The 23,525-nt window shown below is 36.4% G+C and overlaps 1 protein-coding gene across 3 annotated transcripts; it reads left to right on the top strand.

Annotated features, from left to right (window-relative positions):
* The first annotated feature begins 10,812 nt into the window (after positions 1-10,812).
* LOC113308213 (ABC transporter I family member 1-like) lies at positions 10,813-13,760 on the top strand. Of its 3 annotated transcripts, none has more exons than XM_026556693.1 (4): positions 10,813-11,108; positions 11,399-12,166; positions 13,280-13,379; positions 13,501-13,731. In XM_026556693.1, the coding sequence occupies exon 2, from the start codon at positions 11,422-11,424 to the stop codon at positions 12,094-12,096; it is 675 nt and encodes a 224-aa protein (XP_026412478.1). In that variant the 5' UTR covers positions 10,813-11,108; positions 11,399-11,421; the 3' UTR covers positions 12,097-12,166; positions 13,280-13,379; positions 13,501-13,731. The 3 variants fall into 3 exon arrangements, with proteins under 3 accessions (XP_026412478.1, XP_026412477.1, XP_026412476.1); XM_026556692.1 differs by having other exon boundaries at positions 13,280-13,401; XM_026556691.1 differs by lacking the exon at positions 13,280-13,379 and having other exon boundaries at positions 10,814-11,108; positions 13,501-13,760.
* Positions 13,761-23,525: the final 9,765 nt, after the last annotated feature.

Genomic DNA, 23,525 nt, shown 5'->3' with positions numbered 1-23,525 from the left:
ATCCAAGAAAAAAGCGTGTTTGGATACAAATTTATAAGTAACTTTTTGACTTTTAGAAGTTAAAAACCATTAAGTTAGCTTAGGTGTGAAATTTCAGAACGACTTCCAGACACAAAAAAAAAAGTCGAATTTTTGTAAAGCAAAACATCTCTGTCCAATGTCCCAGGGTCCCGGGGACTTATTCTTCTGACTTCTGATTCTGGTATCCAAACGTGCTAAAATCAACTTTTCGACTTCTAAAAGTAGTTTTGAAATTCGATACCCAAACTGATTTCCGGCTTTTCAATAAACAACGCCTCACATGCTATCCAAACAAGCTATAACTTTTTATGAAGGAGTTCGATACCCAAACTGATTTCTGGCTTTTTAATAAACAACGCCTCATATGCTATCCAAACAAGCTATAACTTTTTATGAAGGAGTATTTCCTTTTCTTCTTTTTTTTCATTTCCATTTTTTTTTCTCATTTTTTCCCTAATTTAGAAACTTTTCAAATAAATTCTAGTATTCTAAGATTAAATCAAAATATGATATTTTTCCATACAAAAAAATTCAAGTTAACTGGACTTGTCCGACTGCGAATAATTTCTAGAATTGACATATGCCCAAAGTCCAAATTCCAAACATGCCATAAGACCGGGTCTTATGGAGATGCCCAACCTCTTCCCAAATGCCTTTACACCTCAGTCTGGGAAGGGCCCAACTCTTACGGTTTTTCCCAGAGAAATACAGGGACGGCTAATGGTTAGCCGTTTTCATCATAAAAACCGGATAACCATTAACCGTTTTCGGAAAACGGTTAATCATTGTTCGTTTATTCATATTGACCGGTCAACAAACAAGACCCGGTAGATTAGATTCAGAGATCGAACTCAGCCATGACAATCGCAGAAGCAGCTGTGGTTCTTCCTGTAGGTGTTATGATCATTTTCTCAAGCATCATCGTTAATATCATTCAGGTCCTATTCTCATAGATTAATTTTCTCCCTTATCTCCCTCAATAGTTTCACTAGTATTCTGTTATTGCTACTTATGTTAGTTTATTTTTAGGAATTTAATAGATTAAAAGTTCACCTCTTGATTCTTAATTTTCGTTTCGAATTTTTGGTTTTACCATTATCCACAAAGCGACGAAACAGGAGTTGGGTAAAAACATTTAGGGAAAAGCCGATCAACGAATATCTGACAGCAGCATCATCAGTGAACCCTGTAATCTAAATATTTAACAGAAGTATCAACAAATTCTTCATCTTCTTCTGTAGGAATTCAAGCAAAGAGAAAAGATGGTTCATTGTGAAATATTTATATTAGAAGAAAATTTCGGCAATTTTGATTCTCTGTTGGTTGTTGGGTTTGGGGTTGGAAGAAATCTTTGGGTTGTGATCTATGATTTGGATGCTGTGAAACTATTATAGAAAGGTCAAGGAACAGTTAATCATAATCCATATTTTTTGCTTAAAACAATATGTCATTACCCGTTTTTCACTTTTTCAGAACGACTATTGGTTAGCCGTATCCGGAGTCTTCCCGCTAGGATTCCCGCACAATAGGGAAGCCTCGCGGGAAGATGCACTTTCAACAACGGTTTTTGCTCTTGCCTCTTGGGATGGGCAGCTCCATAAGACCCAGTCTAAGCGCTGAAAAACTATTCCCTAGATAATGAACATGACTCGGTCCAAGTGGTCTAAAGAGACAGCTTCACGAGTCACATCGAAGCGTGGGCCCGTTCTCTACATACGTCGATATCAGTAATCCAATTTTATAATTATACTTAGGCTTAATTTGGTAATGCTTTTATTTTCCCAAAAGCACTCTCAAAAGCTATATATGTCAATAATTTTTAAAATCAGTGTTTAGTAAAAAAAATCAAAGTGCTTTTCACCGAAAGCACTTCCCAATTTCCTCAATTTTTAAAAGCTAGGGAGGAGGAGCTTTTAAAAGCTGCAAAAACATAAGCTTTGGTCCCACCAAAATTTAGTGCTTGATTTATCGTTTTTGTCCCTATTTTATTTTGTAAATGACAAAAATTACCCTTAAATATATATACAATTGTTGTAGGGCTTTAGCCCACGGGTGCACGACCCAATGTAGTAACTAGGATTCTATCCCTATTGTATATAAAGAACTATATTGATGTAATAAAGACTAACTCTAATGAATGGAATATCCTTTTCTCTTTGTCCTTTAATCTTTCACATCCACTGCAAAATGTTATCATACGCAGAGCTAGATTGAATCAAATGTTTTTTTTTTAATACGGATAATTAACATCAATTGTCGTCAAGCTAATGTTGGAATCGCTGAAATTGAAATCAGATAAGTTGGTCTATTTTTTTTCTTCCATGTCTTTGATTTCGGCATACCTAATGTCAAATCCAGAAAGTTAATTTGATATGTCTTTGTTCAAGATCTGTTCTGTATCTATGTATCCCATGATCAATTGGTTAAATCATAAAGCTACATCTGTGCACCCTATATCAGTTGACCTAAATTTTATAAGATGCAACAACACTGCGTGTGTTCAATCTTGAATTTATAATAATTGATTTTGATTTGTCCTAAGTTATGCATACAAATCCACAGCAGATTGATTTGATCCTACTGCGTACATACTACTCATTTTTGATTTGTCCTATATAAGCTAGTAGGTGTATACAAATCCCTATTAAATCTGTGGTGAAAATCCCTCGTATATATACTGATTTTGATTTGTCTTATGTGATATGTATATACCATTCCCCATGTAATTAATCCGAGGAGGAAGGAAAGAAGATCCATGGGAAAAGAGGAGAAAGAGAATCTAATCCCAGCTCCATCCGTTGATGTCTCCTGTGGGGAAAGAGGCGAAAAAGCGTCCATCTCATCCGGATCTGGTTTCGTCTGTGGAATGGAAAACGAAGAGTTTCTGTAGACCCGCCTGTCTCTGTTTGTGGAGAAAGAGGAATGTCCGGTCCGGTCAGGTCAAACAACCCGTTCCGATCCACCCGACAGATCCAACCCGTTCCGATCCAGTCCTGTTCCTGAGTTGGCCCGATCCAGTTCGGTTCGGACTTGGTTCCAGGACGTGCGCGAGCAAAGCCGTTCCTATTTTGGGTATATACAAAGGGAACCAAAGACTGAGGTATATAACTAATGTGAATTTTTACATTGAGTATTTGTTAGCCTTTTTTTTAGAACATAAAAGTACTTGAACATCATGATTGCGTACATGATATTTTCTTCCCAAATTTGAATATTTCCTGGGATGTAATTTACTTGCTCGACTATTAAAGAGTCAGTATTTTCAAAAGATACGTTCAAATAAAATCACATGTATCCCAATTTTTGTGGAAGAACTCACAAAATATGATCTGCGTCAGAAAATTTCCATTTCTCTACTTCATCCATGATACTAACGAATCAGTATATATTGAAGTATAACAACAAGAGAACCATCTTTAGTAATCTATTCAACCTAAAGTAAGTGGTTGACATGTATACTGAGATTCTTTTGGCCTTTGAGATAAATAAATTTCTCAAACTAAGCTAATTGTAGCAACATTGAAAATGAAAAACCCCAAAGTAATGAGGGTTCGACATATTGACTCATGTGAAAACAAATATATACATATATGAGATAAATAAGTATTATTGTCCCAGGTAATAATAACACCAAAGTACAGGTATCAACCGAACAAGGGATCAAGATAAGATGTCATTCTAGGTCACATCAAAAGGAATGAGTTGGGAATGAATATTTCTACTGGTATTGGTACAAGCAATGCAATGCGAGTACCATAGTAACAACCAATATCCAGAGGGAGGTCATACTTTAAACATCAAATTTATTGGCAAGAAGAACTATGCTTAGCCAATTGACTATCTTATTCAGTTGAACTTTATACATTGTCTGCACTTATGGAATTAAAAGTACATCGTTTCCAAGAGACATAAATTTTCTAATGCACTTGAGATATATTTGGATGAAAAAAATATCATCCCCTCTGAAAGGTAACATATATTTACTCTAAAGTACTTGAGTTAAATCCCACCTTTGTTATGAATAAGGCCACACCACTTATTGTGGTTTTTCTCCCACTAATTTAAGGAATATACACTAGTTTTTGAACTAATTCTTTGTAATGTGACTACGATATTGGATCATCGAGCGAAGCAATGCTCAAAATTTGTTTCCAAGATGGAATAAAGATTAAAAGTCACAAAAGCTCTATATGTACGAGAGCTAATCACCTTGTTAAATTCCAAAGATACCCATGCAAGTGGATATCATATCGAAACTCACAATGATGAGAATGTACTTGATTGCATCTTTTATAGTCTCTAATATATTTGGAAGGAAATATATTAGAGAAACTAATGAGTCAATCTAGTGAAATGTAAATCACTATAGTATTTGGATTATTAAATCCATATTGACTCCAACGATGAAATGCTGGGAATTGATTCATACAGGCTTTGACATAAGCATAAAGGCACTTTGGTTGTGACATGATGTTTCATTTTGAAAGGAATCGTACGTACATCACTGTGTTTAAGTGGACGAGACAATGGGAAAAAGATTGACAGAATGCGAAGTGACGACATATCTCTCAATAAGTGTTTTCTAAAGTACTAGATGTACAACCCCCTTCCTATTATGCTTTTAGGTAAGAAAGCATATCACTCATTTTACAAAGTCTTAAATAAAACAAGATTGAGACCATCCTAAGATGCAAATGGTAAAATTTAAAAGAAAACAAGGTGAAATTCAAAAAAAATATTCATGCAGAATGCGGACCATTAAAGTGACATATGGCTTTGGTGAATGTTTTGACATGTTGGACTAATTATAGTTCCCAAGAAATTTGCGTTTGAAAAACTACTAGCACATATTTTACATGTAAGGACTCACCACCCCCCTGTAAATGCTAGCGAGTGTACATCAAAAGGACTTGTTGGTTATTGCATGTTTAATAGGATCATCGCAGAGTATGCTATACCCCAAGGTCTCGCAAAGGCTATCTTCAAAGGTTACAGATGGTGCCTAAGGCATGGTTATGCGTACAAACCTATCTTTAACTGCTTGGGGAATATGCAATATAAACGCATATTTACTTAATTCGTTTTAGAACCCAATATTAGTCAACCTTTTATGTGTACCAGTTGGTAATTGGAATTAAGCCTGACATTCGTGTTCTTGCACATTTTTGGTTGCACTATATATGTGTCATTACGACTCCACATCGTACTAAGACGGGTCTTCAAAACTGTTAAGTAGTTATGTTGGAAATGAGTTCCCAATAATTATCCGCATTTTAAAACCTTTGGCAGGAGATCTCTTACCGCTGGATTTGCGGGTTGTCATTTTAACGAGACATTCTTCCCGTCGTCAGGGGGAGATAAGAAAAGTATTTTCTAAGGAAACGAGAGGAATTATCATGGTGAGCTCCCATTGTGTCTCATATTGATTCTTGTACTCCACAAATGTAAATGTGAAGTGACAAAGAATAATCGATTTTCAGAATGTACACTGATGTTTCTAAAGTGATGAGATCACACATACCAGCTGTAAACCTACCTGCAAGGTTATAAATCCTCAATACGGGATATACACCATAGACTAAGATGTTGCAACTACACTCGGTGGAAGTGTGGTTGAGGCAGTGTCTCCATAAAGGAAGTTGGAGAGACCACTTGGTTCGATCAATCTCACCTAGAAAGGAAGTAGGTGAGTAAGGCACGACTTATTTATATCATCAGAAATCATCTCATAAGATTTTCTCTGAATATTTCCATGAATCAAACTAGAGGACGCTCCGAAGTTTTAAATGATTATAGAGAACAATGAAATCCTGATGGATTATGAGAATGCATATGAGTCAATGGAAGGATCATGCGTGCACAATGATGATATAATCCATAAATAGTTGCTCCAGAAGTAGAGCACAATGAGATCGAACCATGCTTTGTTTTGATTAATTTCAAATAAATAGCATATTTTGCCTACGCAATCCAGTTAGAACTTAGCTTTTTGACAAATATACGGGTATTTGGTGTGGTAGTGCTAACCAACCTAGTGTAAAGCCTGTGGGACATATGTGGTTATTTGTCACAAAGTGTAGTGAGAATAATGAGATCTTAAAGTATAAAGAATCACCTTGTGGCGCGAGGTTTCTCACAATCCCCTGGATCGCTTACTCTTTTGAACATTATAATGTTCAGTTAATTAGTTTGCTTGGTAGTTTCAAAGAACTTGAAACATAGTAGATGTGGTTATATCTCTGAAGATTTAGACTCAAAGATATTTGCAAAAGTGTATGATGGACTTTTGCTTCCCAAGTCGAATGACTCTAAATCACGGAGTGTGTTTGCAGTTACACTGGAACACTCACTTATTGATTTAAACAATCAGGCGGGTGTGGTATACCCGTCTAAGTGACTATTTGATTGGGAAGGGATAAACAAGTAAGGTTTCGTGTCATGCGTATTAAATAAGTTCCTGATTCAGAATTATAGCCATCTATGTCGACGGTATGGACATGATAAGTACTCTTAATGGAATAAGAGATCTTACGAGCTATTTAAAATCTGAATTTGAGATGAAAATCTTAGGAAATATCGATCTTATATATGTTCTAAACTAGAAGACCGAGCTTGTGGTATATTATTCCACCAGTTTGCATATGTCCATTGTCGGGCAATTTAACAAGGGCGTGCATGCTGCTAGCACTCCCATGATTAGTCGAGTTTCAAATCTACGTAGATGACCAATTCGTCTAAAGGAAGATGACGGAGTTGGGTCGGGAGATGAACTTTCTTTATCTAAGTATAATAGACGCATTATTGTACTTAGCATAGTATACTCGACCAAATGTTGCATCCTCAATGAACTTGTTATCTAGATATAGCTCAGCGCCAACGGAACGTCATTGGAATGGTATAGTGAATGTAATCATGTACTTAAAAGTAACCATTGAAAAAAATTTGTTTCATCCATGCAAATACATAAAAAAGGAATGCTAACGAAAGTGCAATCTAAAGGTTGTTGATTATAAAGGAACAATAATCTCTTCTCCAACGAAAGTAATCAGGGGAAGATACGGTTGACTATTTTCTAGGTCATTACCGATATTCAGTTTCGAAAAGTACATGACTAAAGGAACAGTATGGAACAACTCTGAAAGTAATCAGGGGGAGATGCCGACATCAGGGGGGGATCCAAGGATATGATGTCGACATATTTTACTTCGAAAATGAAGTTGTGTTGTACTCTTTTTTCCTTCGATCGAGAATAGTTTTTTCCAAAGGGTTTTGTTACTCGACAAGGTTTTTAGCAAGACAATACTAAAAGCATAAAGTATGTTGAACGTTGAAGACATGAAGATCGCGTTGATATTAGTGAAAATATCTGAATCAAAGAAATGAAACGCGATAGTCTGTTAAGCAACGTAACTTCTAGAATCAACAACATGGTCTTATAAGCTTTCAAGACACCAAGATAAAGTGTGATAAACTCCTTTTGACTGCATTAGACTAATGAAGATTTCCTGACATCAGGGGGAGCATATAATGGTGTGTTGTACTCTTTTTCCTTCGTCAAGGTTTTATCCCGCTGAGTTTTCCTTGTCAAGGTTTTAATGAGGCAACATATTCGAGTCCAATTATGTTATAAGTTTGCTTAATATATTGTACTCTTTTTCTTTAGTTCAGGTTTTGTCCCTCTGGGTTTCCCTAGCGAAGTTTTTACGAGGCAATTGACATAGACTCATCGATCTGTGAAGATCGTATTGCATGTGATGAACTACATGTAAAGTACGAGATAACATGTGAAGTACTACATGTGAATAGTTGTACCAAGATTTTGTCCCACTGGGTTTTTCCTTGTCAAAGTTTTAATGAAGAATTGCTTAGCCACAATAGTCATCAAGGAGAGAATTACATTTGAAGACTTGCATCCCGAAGCATTGTATGAGAAGTACTGCATATGGAGTTCTATTGGACCGCACAAGGGGGAGTGTTGTAGGGCTTTAGCCCACGGGTGCGCGGCCCAATGCAGTAAATAGGATTTTATCCCTATTGTATATGAAAAACAATATTGATGTAATAGAGACTAACTCTAATAAATGGAATATCCTTCTCTCTTTGTCCTTTAATCTTTCACATCCACTGCAAAAACAATCAATTTTCTACTATTCTTATATTGCAATCTTTAAATATTATTATTTATTTTTTAATTTTCAAACATATAAGGGAGATTTTATTTAAGTAAATAAAGGAAAGTTTTTACAAAAAAAATATTAAATAATTACTTAATTTTGGTTTCATTTTTTGTTTGAAATATATATATATATATATATATATATATATATATATATATGAGGAGGGATCCCCTCACACTTTTATTATCACACTATCTCACACGTTGGGCGTCATTTTTGCGAATAAAAACCAAACCGTAACGGATTTGAAGCTAATATTTTGGGGATATGTTCCTCTTACCAAGTTCAACATACCTACCAAAAATGAGCGTATTCCGAGATATATAACACCGCAATCTACTACTTTGAAAATGAGCCGTTGAAAATCAACGGATTTCTGGCCGTCGAAATTAAGACTCGTAAATTGTGAGGTTTTATATTTCGGAATGTGCTCATTTTTGGTAGGCATGTAGAACTTGGTAAGAGAAACATATCCCCAAAATATTAGCTTCAAATCCGTTAAAGTTTGATTTTTATTCGTAAATATTACGCCCAACACATGAGATAATGTGATAATAAAGGTGTAAGGGGATCTTTCCTCTCTATATAACTGGTTAAATAAAATAATTTTTTAACAATCATAATAATAGTGGTAATTAGTATGAAGATTAATATTATATAGTAAAAAAATTAATTATTTTTTAAATACAATAAAACTGAATAAAACTTTCATCAGAGATGTTTGTTTTTGTCATTTGCTACAACAACTATGGTTGAATCTGAAAATTTACCAAACACAGTTTGATTGCTTTTTTAATCAGCTTCAATTTTAATTAATATTTTATCAAACATCTAACTGATTTTTTCTCACAGCACAGCACAGCAGAAAAATGCTTTTACAAAACCGGCAGCAATACCAAACTAAGCCTTATACTGTTTCTCTAATTCTTGAAACAATTGATTTCATTTCCGTGGGAAAAGAACTTGTTGCATAGCCAAAAATAACATCATACCAATGTAGTCAATTTCGCTCGTACCGGCCGAAATATCGGCGGAATTTCGTGTACCGGTGTTAGAGCAAATCGAAAACACAAATATCGTGGTACGATATTTAGCCGATAATATCGGCCGATATGCACGAAACGATATAGTCTGGTTTTTCCAATATGCGACAGTTTCAAAATTTTTGTTTGGCTCTAGCTTTCTACAATTCCCAAGTTGGGAAAATCCTACTATTCAATTCATCATAATCACTAACACACATCAGAGTTAATCAGATCAAAATCAAAACAATGAAGGGGAAAAAAACGAATTCCTCTTACCTACCTCAGTGATTTTAACGAATTCATCAAATCCTACTTTAAATGTATATTGTAAAACGAATTCCTCTTACCAACCTCAGTGATTTTAACCGCATCAGGATGCCGCTGAAATGGTAGCCTTCCAAAGCTCTCAACTTCAGGTTGTAATGAGATTGGAAATCTGTCCTGTAACCTAGAAGAAGAAGCCTCAATCACTTAATTATTAAGATTATTATGCAACGAATTAGGAAGTAATGGAAACCCTAATTGTCTCTCCATATCCATTTCTCTTTTAACTTCAGCTTCTAATTCACGTCTACGGATAAGTTCAGCTGCAATATCTCTTCACGAATTCTTCTTTTTTGAATTTTCCTTTGAATTGCTTCTTCTCTAACAGGATCTGAATCACTAAAGAAATCTCTTCTTTTGATTCCATTGCTGAAATAACCATCTGAAAAACAAACAAGCAAAAAAATTAGCATCAAGAAAATCAGATCAAGGTTTTGTTTTGAGTTAGTGAATCATACCTCGCATTGCTTGTTCTGTGAAATAATTGTTGTTACGGGAATTGGGAGGGAAGTAATACGGAGGAGACGGAGCATTTCTATTTGCAGGTCAAAATCTGAAATCCATGGTGATTACAGTGATGGAAACGGAGAAGGATATAATGAGTGAAAAATTGGGGCTAGGGTTTAAAATTTCGACATAAACAAGGAGGAAAGACTCGAAGAGAGAAATTTTTTTTTTTTTTGTAAGTCGAAGAGAGAGAAGGTAATTGGGAACTGTAATCAGTGGGGGTGGGTTCCCACTTGGAGGTGGTTTAGCAAGTTCCTGTTGGGGTACTGCAAATTATTTTGCTTGTCCAATCCTATATACTTAGTATGATGGATATGATACTGATGATTTGACGTGCGACTCTAATTATGGACTATTTGGTGGAGATGATGTAGCTACGGAAGATTATAATATCTATGATGAATCAAATGAATTTGATTAAAAATGTAATGTCACTGTTTAATTATCATTCTAGACAATGAACTTTAAAGTTGTGAAGTTTCTCCCCTTTTTCCAATTTGAACTTCACATATCGGCTCATATGTTTTGAATGAATTTTGTTTTTCTAAAATTGATACATTTTTATCTTGTCTAATTCTGTGTGAAACAATATAAATTATATATATAAATTTAAAACCGATATTATACCGATATTTGAAACCGAAATCTCCCCGATACAATGTTGTCCCAGTGTACCGGTCCTCGGCCGAGACAAACCGGTATCCGATATTAACTACATTGCATCATACTTCATTTTGAATCGCTGAGGGAGACACGAGTGATGGTGCCGGTCTTGTGTCGGCCGGAATCGGTGGATACAGCAGACATTTAAGTGAATCGAAGTTATTCAAGTTGGAGGTCATCAGCAAGTGTAGCGGTTGTAAGGCCAAACATTTTTCCATTTTTCTTATATGTCAATGTGAATACTTAATCATCTACTGAGCAAAATAACCTGAATCCAAAACTTTAGATCGGAAGAGGGTTTTTTTGAGCGACACAAGAAGTAGAAAACCGCTGCTGATTATCAAAGAAATTGGATTCGTCCTCCCTCTGTTTCAATACACGATCTCCCCCGGTAATCTCTCTCTTATCAAAGAAATCCTAATTTTTGTTTTTCTTTTGAAGTAATTTTTGGATTCATTATACTATGACGTTGTTCAATTCTGAAATATAAATTAGTGATTGGTGTTTTCATCATTTGTGTTGAAGTTCTGGGGGAATCTGATTTACTGAGTTTGGGGTTTGTGTTTTCAATTGTGTTCAAGTTTTGGGGGAATTTGATTTCTGAGTTGGGGTTTTGTGTTTTGAATTGTGTTGAAGTTTTGGGTGAATTTGATTTCTGAGTTGGAGTTTTGTGTTTTGTAGGTTGAAATCGTTTTGGAATTAAAATGTTTATAAGAAAACCACCGCTTCCCAAAATGCTGCTAAACAATGTCTCATGTATGAGAAATGCCCAACTAATTCTTCGAAACATCAACGCGTCAGTCCATGACGGAGGTGCACTTGTATTAACAGGAGCTAATGGTGCAGGGAAATCCACTTTCTTAAGAATGTTAGCTTGTTTCTCAAGACCCTCAGCTGGAGAGATTCTATGGAACGGCCACGACATTACAAAGTCAGGAGTTTTTGAGCAATACAAACTCCAGCTCAATTGGTTATCTCTGAAGGATGCCGTCAAAGAGAAATTCACTGTTCTTGATAATGTTCAATGGTTTGAAGTCCTTGAAGGAAAGTCTGGTAAATCAAAGGCAGCTTTGGAGCTCATGGGACTAGGCAGGCTTATTAATGAGAAGGCAAGGATGCTTTCCATGGGTCAACGCAAAAGGCTCCAGCTTGCTAGAGTAGTTGCACTTGATCGTCCGATTTGGTTACTTGATGAGCCGTCAGTGGCATTGGATACTGAAGGTGTGAAATTGCTTGAGTACATTATTGCTGAGCATCGAAAGAAAGGTGGGATTGTGTTTGTGGCAACTCATCTGCCTATCCAGATTGAGGATGCGATGATATTGAGGTTGCCAGAGAGGTTTCCGAGAAGGAAAACCATGGTGGATTTGCTTGATTGATTATGGAAAGATGTATGGAGAGGGTTATCGGTGGTTTAGTTGCAGAGGAAGTGAGCTTTTGTCCCTTAAGGTAATACCTATTCGTATTTTATATCCCACTTCCTAATAAGAAATATGATGTTTTAAGTCTGTACATATTATTGTGGATTGGATTGCTAGATAATAATCGTTGAGTTACAGAAAATAGTAGTAGTTAGGCATAATTTTGAATTTCTCCTTGCCGAAGATGCTTTATACTTAATAAAGAATTCATCTATAAGGTCCATTGCTGCTCCATCATGTATAAAATTGCTAATGTCCTTTTCTTTATCATTTCTGGAAAATGTCGTAGTTCTCAATCACATCTTTGCAGGATTCATGCCTTATTGTCACTAGAAGTTTTACCACATTAGCAATTTACCATAGACTAACTGAACCATCAATATTTAAGTATTGAGGAATTCATATATCTGAAGCATAAGCTCCAGTGCTCCACTAAACAAGCAGAAATTCGGTAGAGAAACACTGAATTCCTTGAATGTATACTTTTATGTCATTGCTGTACTAAGATTATTATCTGTTTTGTGAATCAGTAGTTTCTCCCATCTGTATTCAGTTTATAATGCTTTAGACACTAAACTGTATTAGGTGTATTATGCAAAAGCTAGAAGCTCTACAAAAACATTTTTATGAGATTATTTGCTTTTCCATGTGGTATATAACTGTTTTTTTCCCCCCTGCTATGTTTCCAGTCTTCTCTAAGAAACAGTAATTAAATGCTACTTAGACATGATAAGTCACTTATCTAGAAACGGAGATAGATATATCGAAGGGCCTATTCAGTGCTTATTGATGAAACTAGCTTGGATGCACCTACAGAACAAGAATTAGCCAATTCAGGCCTTAATGTACCTAGTTAAACTCCTGCACTATGTGGTGGCAGTTGAGCCACCGGCCTACTACTACAACTAATGTATCAGACCATGAAGATAAGTAGCAGATATGAGTGTAGCCTGTATTTTGCATTGCAGTTAAGTCTGTATATGTATTTCAGTATTTCTATGTATGTATTTTGCTATCTATGATAAACTACTTATCTATTTTGTATATGCCATGTCCCTGTTTTCTAGTTTTTACGTTGTCGTGTCAAGGTAACGTATTGGACACAAGACACTGACACCGTGTCCGTTTCAATGTAACACAGGATAAGTGCTATTTCATCATTAATGAAATAAGCGTCTATGTGTTAAGGGATCAAAACTATTCCGTCTTTTATTTGGTTGAAACTGATAATCGTGGTGGAGGCAAGCCAACTATCTATATTTGGTCAGATCTTTTGATATATGTGGCCTTCTTATCCTGGGCATGTTACAATATCAAATGCATTCCTCTTGTATTAACAGTATTTTCTTCATTTATTGGCAGGTTCAGTTCTTATTGATGGTCATAATATGCGGGGGTTTTAGATTGAAAAGTCTTCGGGGTCATGTTGATCTAGTATTTCAGGACACGATTTGTGTATATTTTCTTTTCTCTGCAGTTCCAATGCGTTCTATGGATACATACATTTCAAGTATTAGCATTTACCTTATTAAAGATTCAACAATATATGGGCCTGGTATTTCTGTATTTGCATTTCATCGTTCTTCTTGACTACATATTGGTTAAGTTCGGTATTTCCTGGGTAGTTTATCATTGTCGGATGCATGGAAAGAATGTTGGCATCCCCTTGTCACTTTTCAGATACTTTTCTCAGGCACGGTTTCTGAAACCATTGGCTGCCAAGATTTGTTTGGCAAAAATCAATATGAAGAAGGTTGAGCATGCAGCAGTCACTGCGAATGCAGATGAGTCCATCAGAAGCGTTCAGCATGATATGAAACCAACATTGGACAAACGGGTTCAATTTTGAGCGGTGGCCCGAAACAAAATTTACTCATTCATATATCTGAGCTCAACCCAAACTTTAATTTGATTGCCTTCATATGCCGCCGAAAAGATGATCCTTAATTTAATAAGCTTCTCTTATGAACTGTAGGGTAGCTTTACCCTTTGCAAGGGTTAACGAACAAAATTCCTTGCACTGTTTTCGATGAAGCAACTTCTGCTCTTGATAGTACATCTGAGCAGAAGTTTCTGCTCTTAAATATTATGCGGTGTATGACTAATGTTCTGCAATTTAACTACAACGGCTATGTGCATGTTGCTATAACTTGAAAAGCCTCCACGGCATGCTTGCAGGAAAACGGAAGCCACTATGAAACTTGTGATGTTTTTGGTTAACGAATTGGATGTTTTGGGATCTACCGAGGATGCTGATTTGAGAAGGATGGAACTAAGGACAACATCATGAGGTCTCTCTTCAACTACGGCAAACTTCTATGCATGGGCAAAGCAGGTAGCCCACTCGGGAACCCTGAACCGTAAGTTCATTTGTTTCTTTATTTTTTTTTAATTTAAAATGATCTAGAAAATGGGCAGTGCTGTACTCCTCCCCTTTCTCCTCCCTCGTTACCTGTCATCCCATGTGATACAAGTTCCGATGATGGTGAAGATTTATGATCAAGATCTGAAATAGATTCCGAATACCATTTTTGTTCTTCAGCTCATAATGATACTGCTATTCAAACAATGGGTGCTGGGAGATTGCATCAATAATTTGATTTTGATGTTTAAGTTTGAGTTGGTTGTATTGTATTAGTTAACTTACTGATAGATTGTTAACATCATTCTTTCTCGGATGAAAATGGAAGAAAGAAGAAGAGAAAGAAATCAAAAGTCAAACCTACGTGTTTTAAGATTTGGCTGATCTGTGTACATCCGGGAGGAGAGCAGGGAGGTGAACGGGCATTTCTCCACCCCCTAGAAAATCCCTTTTGATTTTTATTTCTTATCTAATTTATTTTTTTAATTTAAAATGATTTAGTTTCTAGAGATTGGAGCTCATGAATGTTAGTAAATCTCTTCCAAAAAAAATGTAATTAGTAAATTAAAATGAAAGTAAAACGGAGAAAAAAATCATTCTGAAATTGATGTTTGACTCCCTCGTGTCCCATTTCTCTAAAGCTAGCTGGTGCACATTAAGAAGCATTTTCTGTCTGAGAAAAGTTGATTACAACTGCCAAAATAGCATAGTATTTAGTACCTTATCCATCTAAATATGGATGCTTCATTTCAACGAGAAAGAAACGAGTGAATATGGTGCTGGTCTTGGGTCTTGAATCAAGTGAATCCAGGTTGGAGGTCATCAGCAACAGTAGCGTTTCTCTAGTCGCAAAAGCAGCATTGAATGGTCGCAGCAGCCAAGGGCAAGGAACAACAGAATGCTGGACTGGAGAGGTGAAGTGAAGTTATCGGTGGGGTGCCGAGAGGAAATTTGACCTGGTGCAACATACTCCGGCTTGCTAGAGTATTGCACTTGGTTACTTGATGAGCCGTCTGCGGCGTTGGATACTGAAGGTGTGAAATTGCTTGAGTACATTATGCCGAGAATCGAAAGAAAAGAGGGATCGTGTTCGTGGCAAGTCATTTGCCTGTCCAGATTGAGGATGCCATGATATTTAAGTTGCCAGAGAGGTTTCCAAGAAGGAAAACCGTGGTGGATTTGCTTGATTGATTATGAAAAGGTGTATGGAGAGGGTTACTTAAGGTAGCTTTTGTTGCAGAGGAAACGGGCTTTTATCTATCATTGGCTAATATTCTACCAAAGGTAATACCTGATCATATTTTATATCCCGCTTCTTTATAAGAATTTTGCTGTTGTAAGTCTGTACATATTATTGTGGCTTGCATTGCTAGATTATAATCCTTGAATTGCAGAAAAAGATGGTAGTAGTTAGGCATAACTTTTGAACTTCTCCATGCCGAAGATGCTTTATACCGAATAACGAATTCACCTATATGCAATGAGGTCCATTGCTGCTCCATCATGTGTAAAATAATTAATGTTGTTATCTTTATCGTTTCTTTTGGAAAATGTCGTAGTCCTCAATCACATCTTTGCAGAATTCATGCTTTATTGGAGACTCTAGTAAGAGATAAATAAGTATTCCTTGTTGCACCGTTTATATTGTTTTTGTTTTGAAGTGAAGATTATTGACGAAGATGCATGATGATAATTTCTTAAAATTAGATGTTGAAGAGATTCTATCGGGGTGTAGGGTTGCTTTCTGCAGCTCTGCTTACAATGTCATTCGAAGTTTTACGGCATTTTCAATTTGCCACACACTAAATAAACCACAACCCTTGGTGGTTTCTGAACCTTTTGCTAGAACTTCTTCTTTTGAGGCCGACCAGAAGAAGATTCACCCAGTACGAACAGTTTAAAATTTTAATCCCTTTATTATTCTCTCAGCATTTGCAACTGGAAATACATGGTTGGGACTAATAATTTGGGGTGAAAAACAGATATAGGCCTGTTTTTTTTCAGGGTTATAATCATAGGCCCGTTTTTTTGAAAGTTACAAATCTAGGCCGATTTTGACCGTTTTATTGAAAAAACGGCTAACGGATCCACCTTTTTGGCACCGTTGGTGTGTTAGGAAAAGACTTTTAAGCCCTTCGACTCATTAAACTCACCGTGTTAATCTTTGAATCGTCGATTCTGCACAGGGACTCGGTGCTGACTGTGTAAAGACGTGTACACTGCACACGTCATAGATTCTGCCACGTGCCAGTAAAAATTTGGCCCCCACAGTACCCAACCGCAGGATTATCTCCAATAAAAACATATCTTCTTCGTATCTTTTTCTCCGCGTCATTTTCATTCAGATCTAAAAATGGTTGGTGGTGTTCATCCTTCATCAAAATGCAGCACTAGCAGCATCAAGGTGTAGTGTGATATGTGTGACAAAGAAGACCATGAAACCAAGAGTTGTCCCTGGGTATATTTAAGGTGCAAACATGTACCTTGTAATGGAGTTAGAGCATTATTGAGATCTAAAAGCGATCAAACAAATGGAAGGGCCTTCTTCAAATGTTTGAATCCCACCTACAACTACTTTGAGTGGTTTGATCTTGCTTCTTCTCCAACTACATCACTTCAAATCAAGCTTCCAAGCCAACATAGCTGCATTGCCTGTGGAGATGAGAACCATTGTTTCAATAATTGTCCACTAAACAATCACCCCTGCTTCAAACAAAATTGCAATTCAAAGTTAGAACTTAAGGTTTGTAAGAATCGACGCAAAAAGACTGTGATGCTTTCAGATGGGCTTCAGATGCACTTGTAATTGAAACAAAAGAGATATTGAAAGGAAAAGTACTAGAAGTATGTAATGAGTTTAAGAAAAATCTGAAAATCTAATGAAACAGAAGTTGTAATCTGAAAATGTTATGCAAAAGAAACTTCCAACATACATTGTCTTAAACTTCATTATCCTAAAACTGCACCAACAATCCAAAGTGGAAAAGAAACATCCAACATACATATCTTCTACACAAAATGAAACTCAATCAACATAACCAACTCAGATCTTCATATACTTCTTTGTTTTCTTCTTGATCTTTGGATCTGACACCGTGAAGTTGACATTGTTGCTAACTGTACCAACCTTCTTGAAGTTCTGATTCATACATGAGGTTTGAGAAGTTCCAACTTTTGCTTTTGTCTTTCCCTTAACACCTTTTTCAGATCTTGCAGCAGCGTGCTTAGATGATTCACCAACACAACTCTGGTTATTGGATTTGGTCTTAGTTGCACCCCTTACACTGGTACTTTGACCTGCAGATGAACCATGAACAACTTTTGCAGCTTTCTTGTTCCTCTTTGATGGACCAGATTCGTAAGCTGTCAAAGTATCACCATCAACACAGGTTCTAGCCTTTGGTACCTTTGCATTAGAACCAACTGCTCCTCCAACACAGGTCTTTTCATAGTGACCTGGTTCTCCACATCTCTTGCATCTTCTACTCTTCTTTTCTGTGGGTGGAGGTTCATCATATGCTCTAATTCTATTTCCCCTTGGTCTACCTGGTTTTCTGATGTTCACTGGAGGTTTAATCACAATGTTGTCTGGATAAGAAGAAGAAAACAAATAAAGTATCATATATAAATGCAAGGCTGAAACCCTAAAGGAATCAAATATGGATATTTTATTTATTGCACAACAAATGATAATGCCAAAAGAAAGAATGGGTCAAAGACTTTTCATAGTGATAATGTACCTTTTCATAGTCTTCTGGGCCCAACAATGGGTTGAATTCTGGAGCATATGTTCTCTTGTAGCTGTCAACCCAATAATACTTGTCACAATACATGCAACAATACCCAACATGTATAAAAGAAATCAGTTATGACAAACCAATTAAAATTAAGAAATGTCCAAAGTACATTATCACTATTAAAAGTATAGAAATATTATAAGGACAAAAGTACAATACTTACTCAGCCCAAACAGGCCTCAATGGCTTTAGAGCACAAACAGCATGTTGGCAGACAAAACCCCTCAATTGCCATTGCAAACAGCTACAAGTCCTCTTTGGCAAATCCACAACAAAGATGGCTCCATGACAACTTGTAACCTCATATACTTTCCCCCTAACAACACTCTCTAGTTGAAAATTTGTGGTCAAGTCACACATTTTGGTAATCAGCTGCATTGCCTTTGGAACAAGGTCACCATCCTTCCATTTTGCAGCTTCATTCCTCCTCTTGTTGAGAAGTCCCATCACCAGTCGTCCATAGACAAACTGAAAGACCTTTTCTCTCTACTTTATTCTTTTCCCGCATGTTTATTTCATCTCAGCCGTCCAAAAACATCGAGATCCAATGAAATTCAGATAAACGACTAATATCTCATGACGGGGTCGTTAATTACGAAGTGAGTTAATCCTATCCTTCCATTTTTCTTTCCATCTTGGATGACCACCACGTGTCTTGGATCACACGTGTTTAGAGGGCTAATGGGTACGTTACGCGTGGCTAATTTACAACACGTGTCTAACTTACACCTAATAGCCTCCACGTGTATAGAGGGAAAAGGGGTAATTTCGCTTCATTAACTCATCTCATCTGATGAGAAATTGACAAAAGAAACGGATTTGGATGGAAACATGGATGAAGGCCTAGATTTGCAAATTCAAAAAAAAACAGGCCTATGGTTGTCTATCGGATTGAAAAACAGGCCTAAATCTGTTTATATTCCAATAATTTGTGACAAGGCAGGTGCACAACATGGAGTAATATGCTGGCCAGCAACAGCTTAGAACCGGAATAAGCAGAGGCTGCTGCAGCTGCTTTGTTGGATGTTACTCTGGCTAAAGAGAAAGGGATCAACAACATTCATTTGGAGGGTGACTGTCAATGCATGGTGAAAGCTGTTAATGGAAGATGAAGTGCAGTCAAGTGGACATCAAACAACTTGAAGATATTATTGCTTTATTAGTTTATAGTTTTGATAGCTGGGTTTGCACACTTAAACGTCGTGAGGCTAATAATGTAGCTCATAAAATAGCTCAACATGCTTTATCTTAACTTATATAAGGAGGAATGGATTAATCCATCTTGGTGTCTGCAGGTTTATGGAAAAATTCATTTTATTAAATAGCTAAGAATTACAAATTGCAGAATTAAAGTACAATTTGGTTTTTGTGCTAACTCCCTTTACGGCGTAGTGCCGTTTTTTATAACGTCTTTTCTCCCTAGCCTGCTTCTTGATGGTAGCTTTATCACGTCCTGCAGCAAAACCCTCTCCCTTGTCTTCGTATTCAGTTTCGGTAGGCTGCTTAATATCTACTCCGATTGTAGGTTTTTTTCCTGTTTCTGCAGAAGATGAAAGATGTCTAATACTTAACTTATTAAAACCATGAATAACAGCTCCTCGAGTTAAAGAAGAATACACTAGAAGGGGTTTGACTAGGGTTACATCTTTCATGGTGATTTTCTTGAAGGTTCTTTTAATGTGATCGCAGTAGTTTAAGTTTCTCAATTTATCGCAAAAGCATTCGCCAATCGCTGAAGATAAAGGCTTTAGATGGGTAAACAACATGTATAGTTGCTTAGAGCGTTCACAGTGGTACGATCATAACCAAATATCAAAGACCAAAACAAACGATCAAATTTGAGTTTAGTATGGAGTGTCACGTTAAGGCAGTGGACTATATTTAGTCGAGCGGACGTATAATCTATGCTTGCATGTGGAGCGTGCGTATAATGTTCGTCCCGAAGAGGCGTAGATATAGTTTACGCTGGTTGTGGGGCGTTGGTAAAGAATACGCTGGTTGTGGGGCATACATATAGTTCACGCTCGGAGAAGGGACGTAGGTATAATCTACGCCTGGTGTGGCGAACGGGTAAATCAACGCCTCATTCAGGCGTACGTATAATCAACATTTGGTTTCACTCAGGCGAATGACTGAATCAACGCCTGCATGAGGCGTACATATAGTGTTTGACTTGTATTAACACACGTATTGAGCACGTGTGGCATTAAAGCCCAGGTGAAGAGAAACCACCACGTATAGCCCACGTGTTTGGTTGGCCTTTACTCTAATCTTCTCTGTCGTCTTCTTTTCTTTTCTACCTCCTCTTTTTTTCTACCACCCACAAACACAACTTCTTTTGTTTTATCTATATTGTTGTATAATTTATTTAGGGTTTTATTTGTTAAAATTAACGAACAAATATGAATATGAAATTGGTTAAATATAATTGGGTATGTGTGTTTTATGTTTTAGAGATTAATATGTATGTGAAAAAAAACCATATTTGCTGCTTATGTAAATTTGGTTAAAATAAATTTTAAAATAGTTATACAAGACCTAATTTGTGGGTTGAATAGATTTAAAATTTTTGGGTACTGTAAAAATTGGTAGTTATGTAGATTATGTGTGTTATATATGTAGAAGAGATGATTTGTACGTATGTGAATATGGTTAAAAATAATTGAATTTGTATTGTTTTTTATTGAATTTTGAGGTGATTAATTTTAGTTGTTTTTTGGTTTATTTTGATGTTCATGTGAATTAGGCTAAAAGATTTTTTGAAATTTTGTCAAATATGTACAACACTTAATTTGTGGGTTATATAGATTAATATGTGTTTTTACAATTCATGTGGTTAAGCGAAAAATTGTAGTTATGTAAATTTTGTGTGTTACATATGTAGAAGAGCTAATTTATATGTATGGAATTGATTTTGTAGTGATTTTTATGTAATCTTGAAGTGATTAAATTGGGTTGTGGAATCTTGTAATGATTTTCGAAATGCATCGGTGACGATTTAATTTGTGTTCGTGGAATTATAGAATTTGGAATTGATATAGTTTTTGTTAAGGATTTATAGTATTTGGAATATAAATGGTGATGGACTAATAAAAATATGGAATAATGAGGGTTGGTCTTTTAATAATGTAATTGCATCTATCTTGTGTGTGCACAGATGTTGAACAAATTCACGGCGCGGTTCAATGGTCGCATGAAGACGAACAAGAAACAAAAATCTGTAGCCAAAGAGGATTATAACTTAATCCCTACTGGTAAAATTAAGGAGGTTGATATTCCCTGGTTAGGGAGGTTTCCTATACTGCAAGATGATAAACTGCACGCCACTACGGACATCACATTTACAGGGGAGCACAAATTGAAGTATCAACATCGTAGATCTTTGGCATCGGTAATTCATCACTATCAAACTATTTCACAACACTGTCCTAGAGCTAAATATATTATTGAAAAAGCGGGATGCCAAAATTTACTGAACATATAATGTAGCGAAACCAACCATTCAATGGTTGATTATATTGCTGAGCGGTTTTGGGATACAACAAACACTTTTCACTTCCCATTTGGTGAGATGGGATTCACCCCCTAGATTGGATCATGTTGACTGGACTGAGTATCGGTGATGGGCCTGATGTTCCTTATGATTCGGGGAAGTACCAATTTGAACATGTTCGTGAGCATATCTTTCTGGATATCCAAGATGTCACGCTCTGTCCAAAAGCACCGTCGTGGGTTTCAAATTCAATTACATTTAAATATTTAAGGTCATATTTCTTCGAAGACAAGTTGGTTGTGGCTGAAAATGATAGCACCCTTGCTCATAGAGTAGCAATTGCCTTTTTCATGTATGTTTTGGGACATTTTTTCTTTTCTAATGCAAAGACCTATATTGATGCTGGATGGTTAGCTGCTTTTGAAAATCTCGATGTAGTATCCACGTATGAATGGGGTGGTGCCGCGTTTTCGAAATTGTATGCGGCACTCCGTTTATCTGGGAGGAGACAGAAGGCACTATGCGGTCCATTCCAAGTATTAGAGGTATTCTTTTAATCCAGTTATTTCTCCTTTCATTGTTTATTTTTTTGCGAAGTTATTAAATTAGCTAATTATTTTGATGGAGTAGTTTTGGGGGTATGAATACCTGGGCATATGTCGACCAGAAATCCCAGAGGCGAGTACAGAACAAAAATGGCCTGTATCTTCTAAATGGAATGTACCGAAGAATACAAATGATATTTTTCGTTGTTGGGATTTACTGAGTAAGCTTACTGCTGAACAAGTGACATGGCGCCCATGGGAATCAGACAGAGAAGTTCTTGCATCTGATATGGGATGCACGGCTACGTGGCTATCAGACTCGAGATATATATTTTCTTACATGGGCATTGCGAGTTAATAATTAAATTTTATTCAATAATTGTTGTTAAATGCCAAGTACCCTTTTTTCATGCTTTTTTTCTATATAACATACTTACTAAATTCTTATTCCCTTTCTAACTGTACAAGACAACATGTATCTTGGTGAAAGGTGTTGGAGGCAAAACCATTGTACTTTCGCTGTTCCTATAAGACTACACATAGTTATAGGGGATATCGGAAATATTCAAGCTGAACGCCTAAAAAAAGAAGGTTTGGTCGATGCAACAAAGATAGTGCAAGTTGTTAAAGATTATGATATATATTTACAATACTGGAGAATGGTAACCAACTACAAAGATTATGTGACTCATCCTATTTGGGAATCCCAAACATATGGGTATGTCGGTGACTTGTATACGGACCCAATTGAACAACCTGCTGAACATGTACATATCCCTCCTCCACATCTATTATCCCACGTAAGTGTACTTTCGACTTTTTATTGTACGTTCGATTTTTTATTGTATATCTGTACTTATGTATTTTACTTTTTCTTGACAGCATGAAGCTTACACATTATTTCAAGAAAATGCTGATTTTAATCAACAATTTCACGATTTTACATTAAAACAAACGAAGGAGAGGATGAACGTTATTATGTCGAAAGAAGCAGAAATACAAAGGCTAAATAATGCGAACGTTGATTTGCAGCAACAACTGTCTCTTTTACGTACGCCGCACACTGTCCAACCTCCCCTTGGATACGGTTCCTTTTCCCAAACAATGCCACCGCAAGTTTAGAGTTGTATGAATCAAGGATCAACTTCAACAATGTCCTCAGTCAATACCACTCCGAGAATGCACATGCT

This window comes from Papaver somniferum, chromosome 9 (assembly GCF_003573695.1).
Source record: "Papaver somniferum cultivar HN1 chromosome 9, ASM357369v1, whole genome shotgun sequence".
NCBI classification, from domain to species: domain Eukaryota; kingdom Viridiplantae; phylum Streptophyta; class Magnoliopsida; order Ranunculales; family Papaveraceae; genus Papaver; species Papaver somniferum.
The sequence above is the reverse complement of the archived record's forward strand: the minus strand, read 5'-3'. Positions and strand labels throughout refer to the sequence as shown.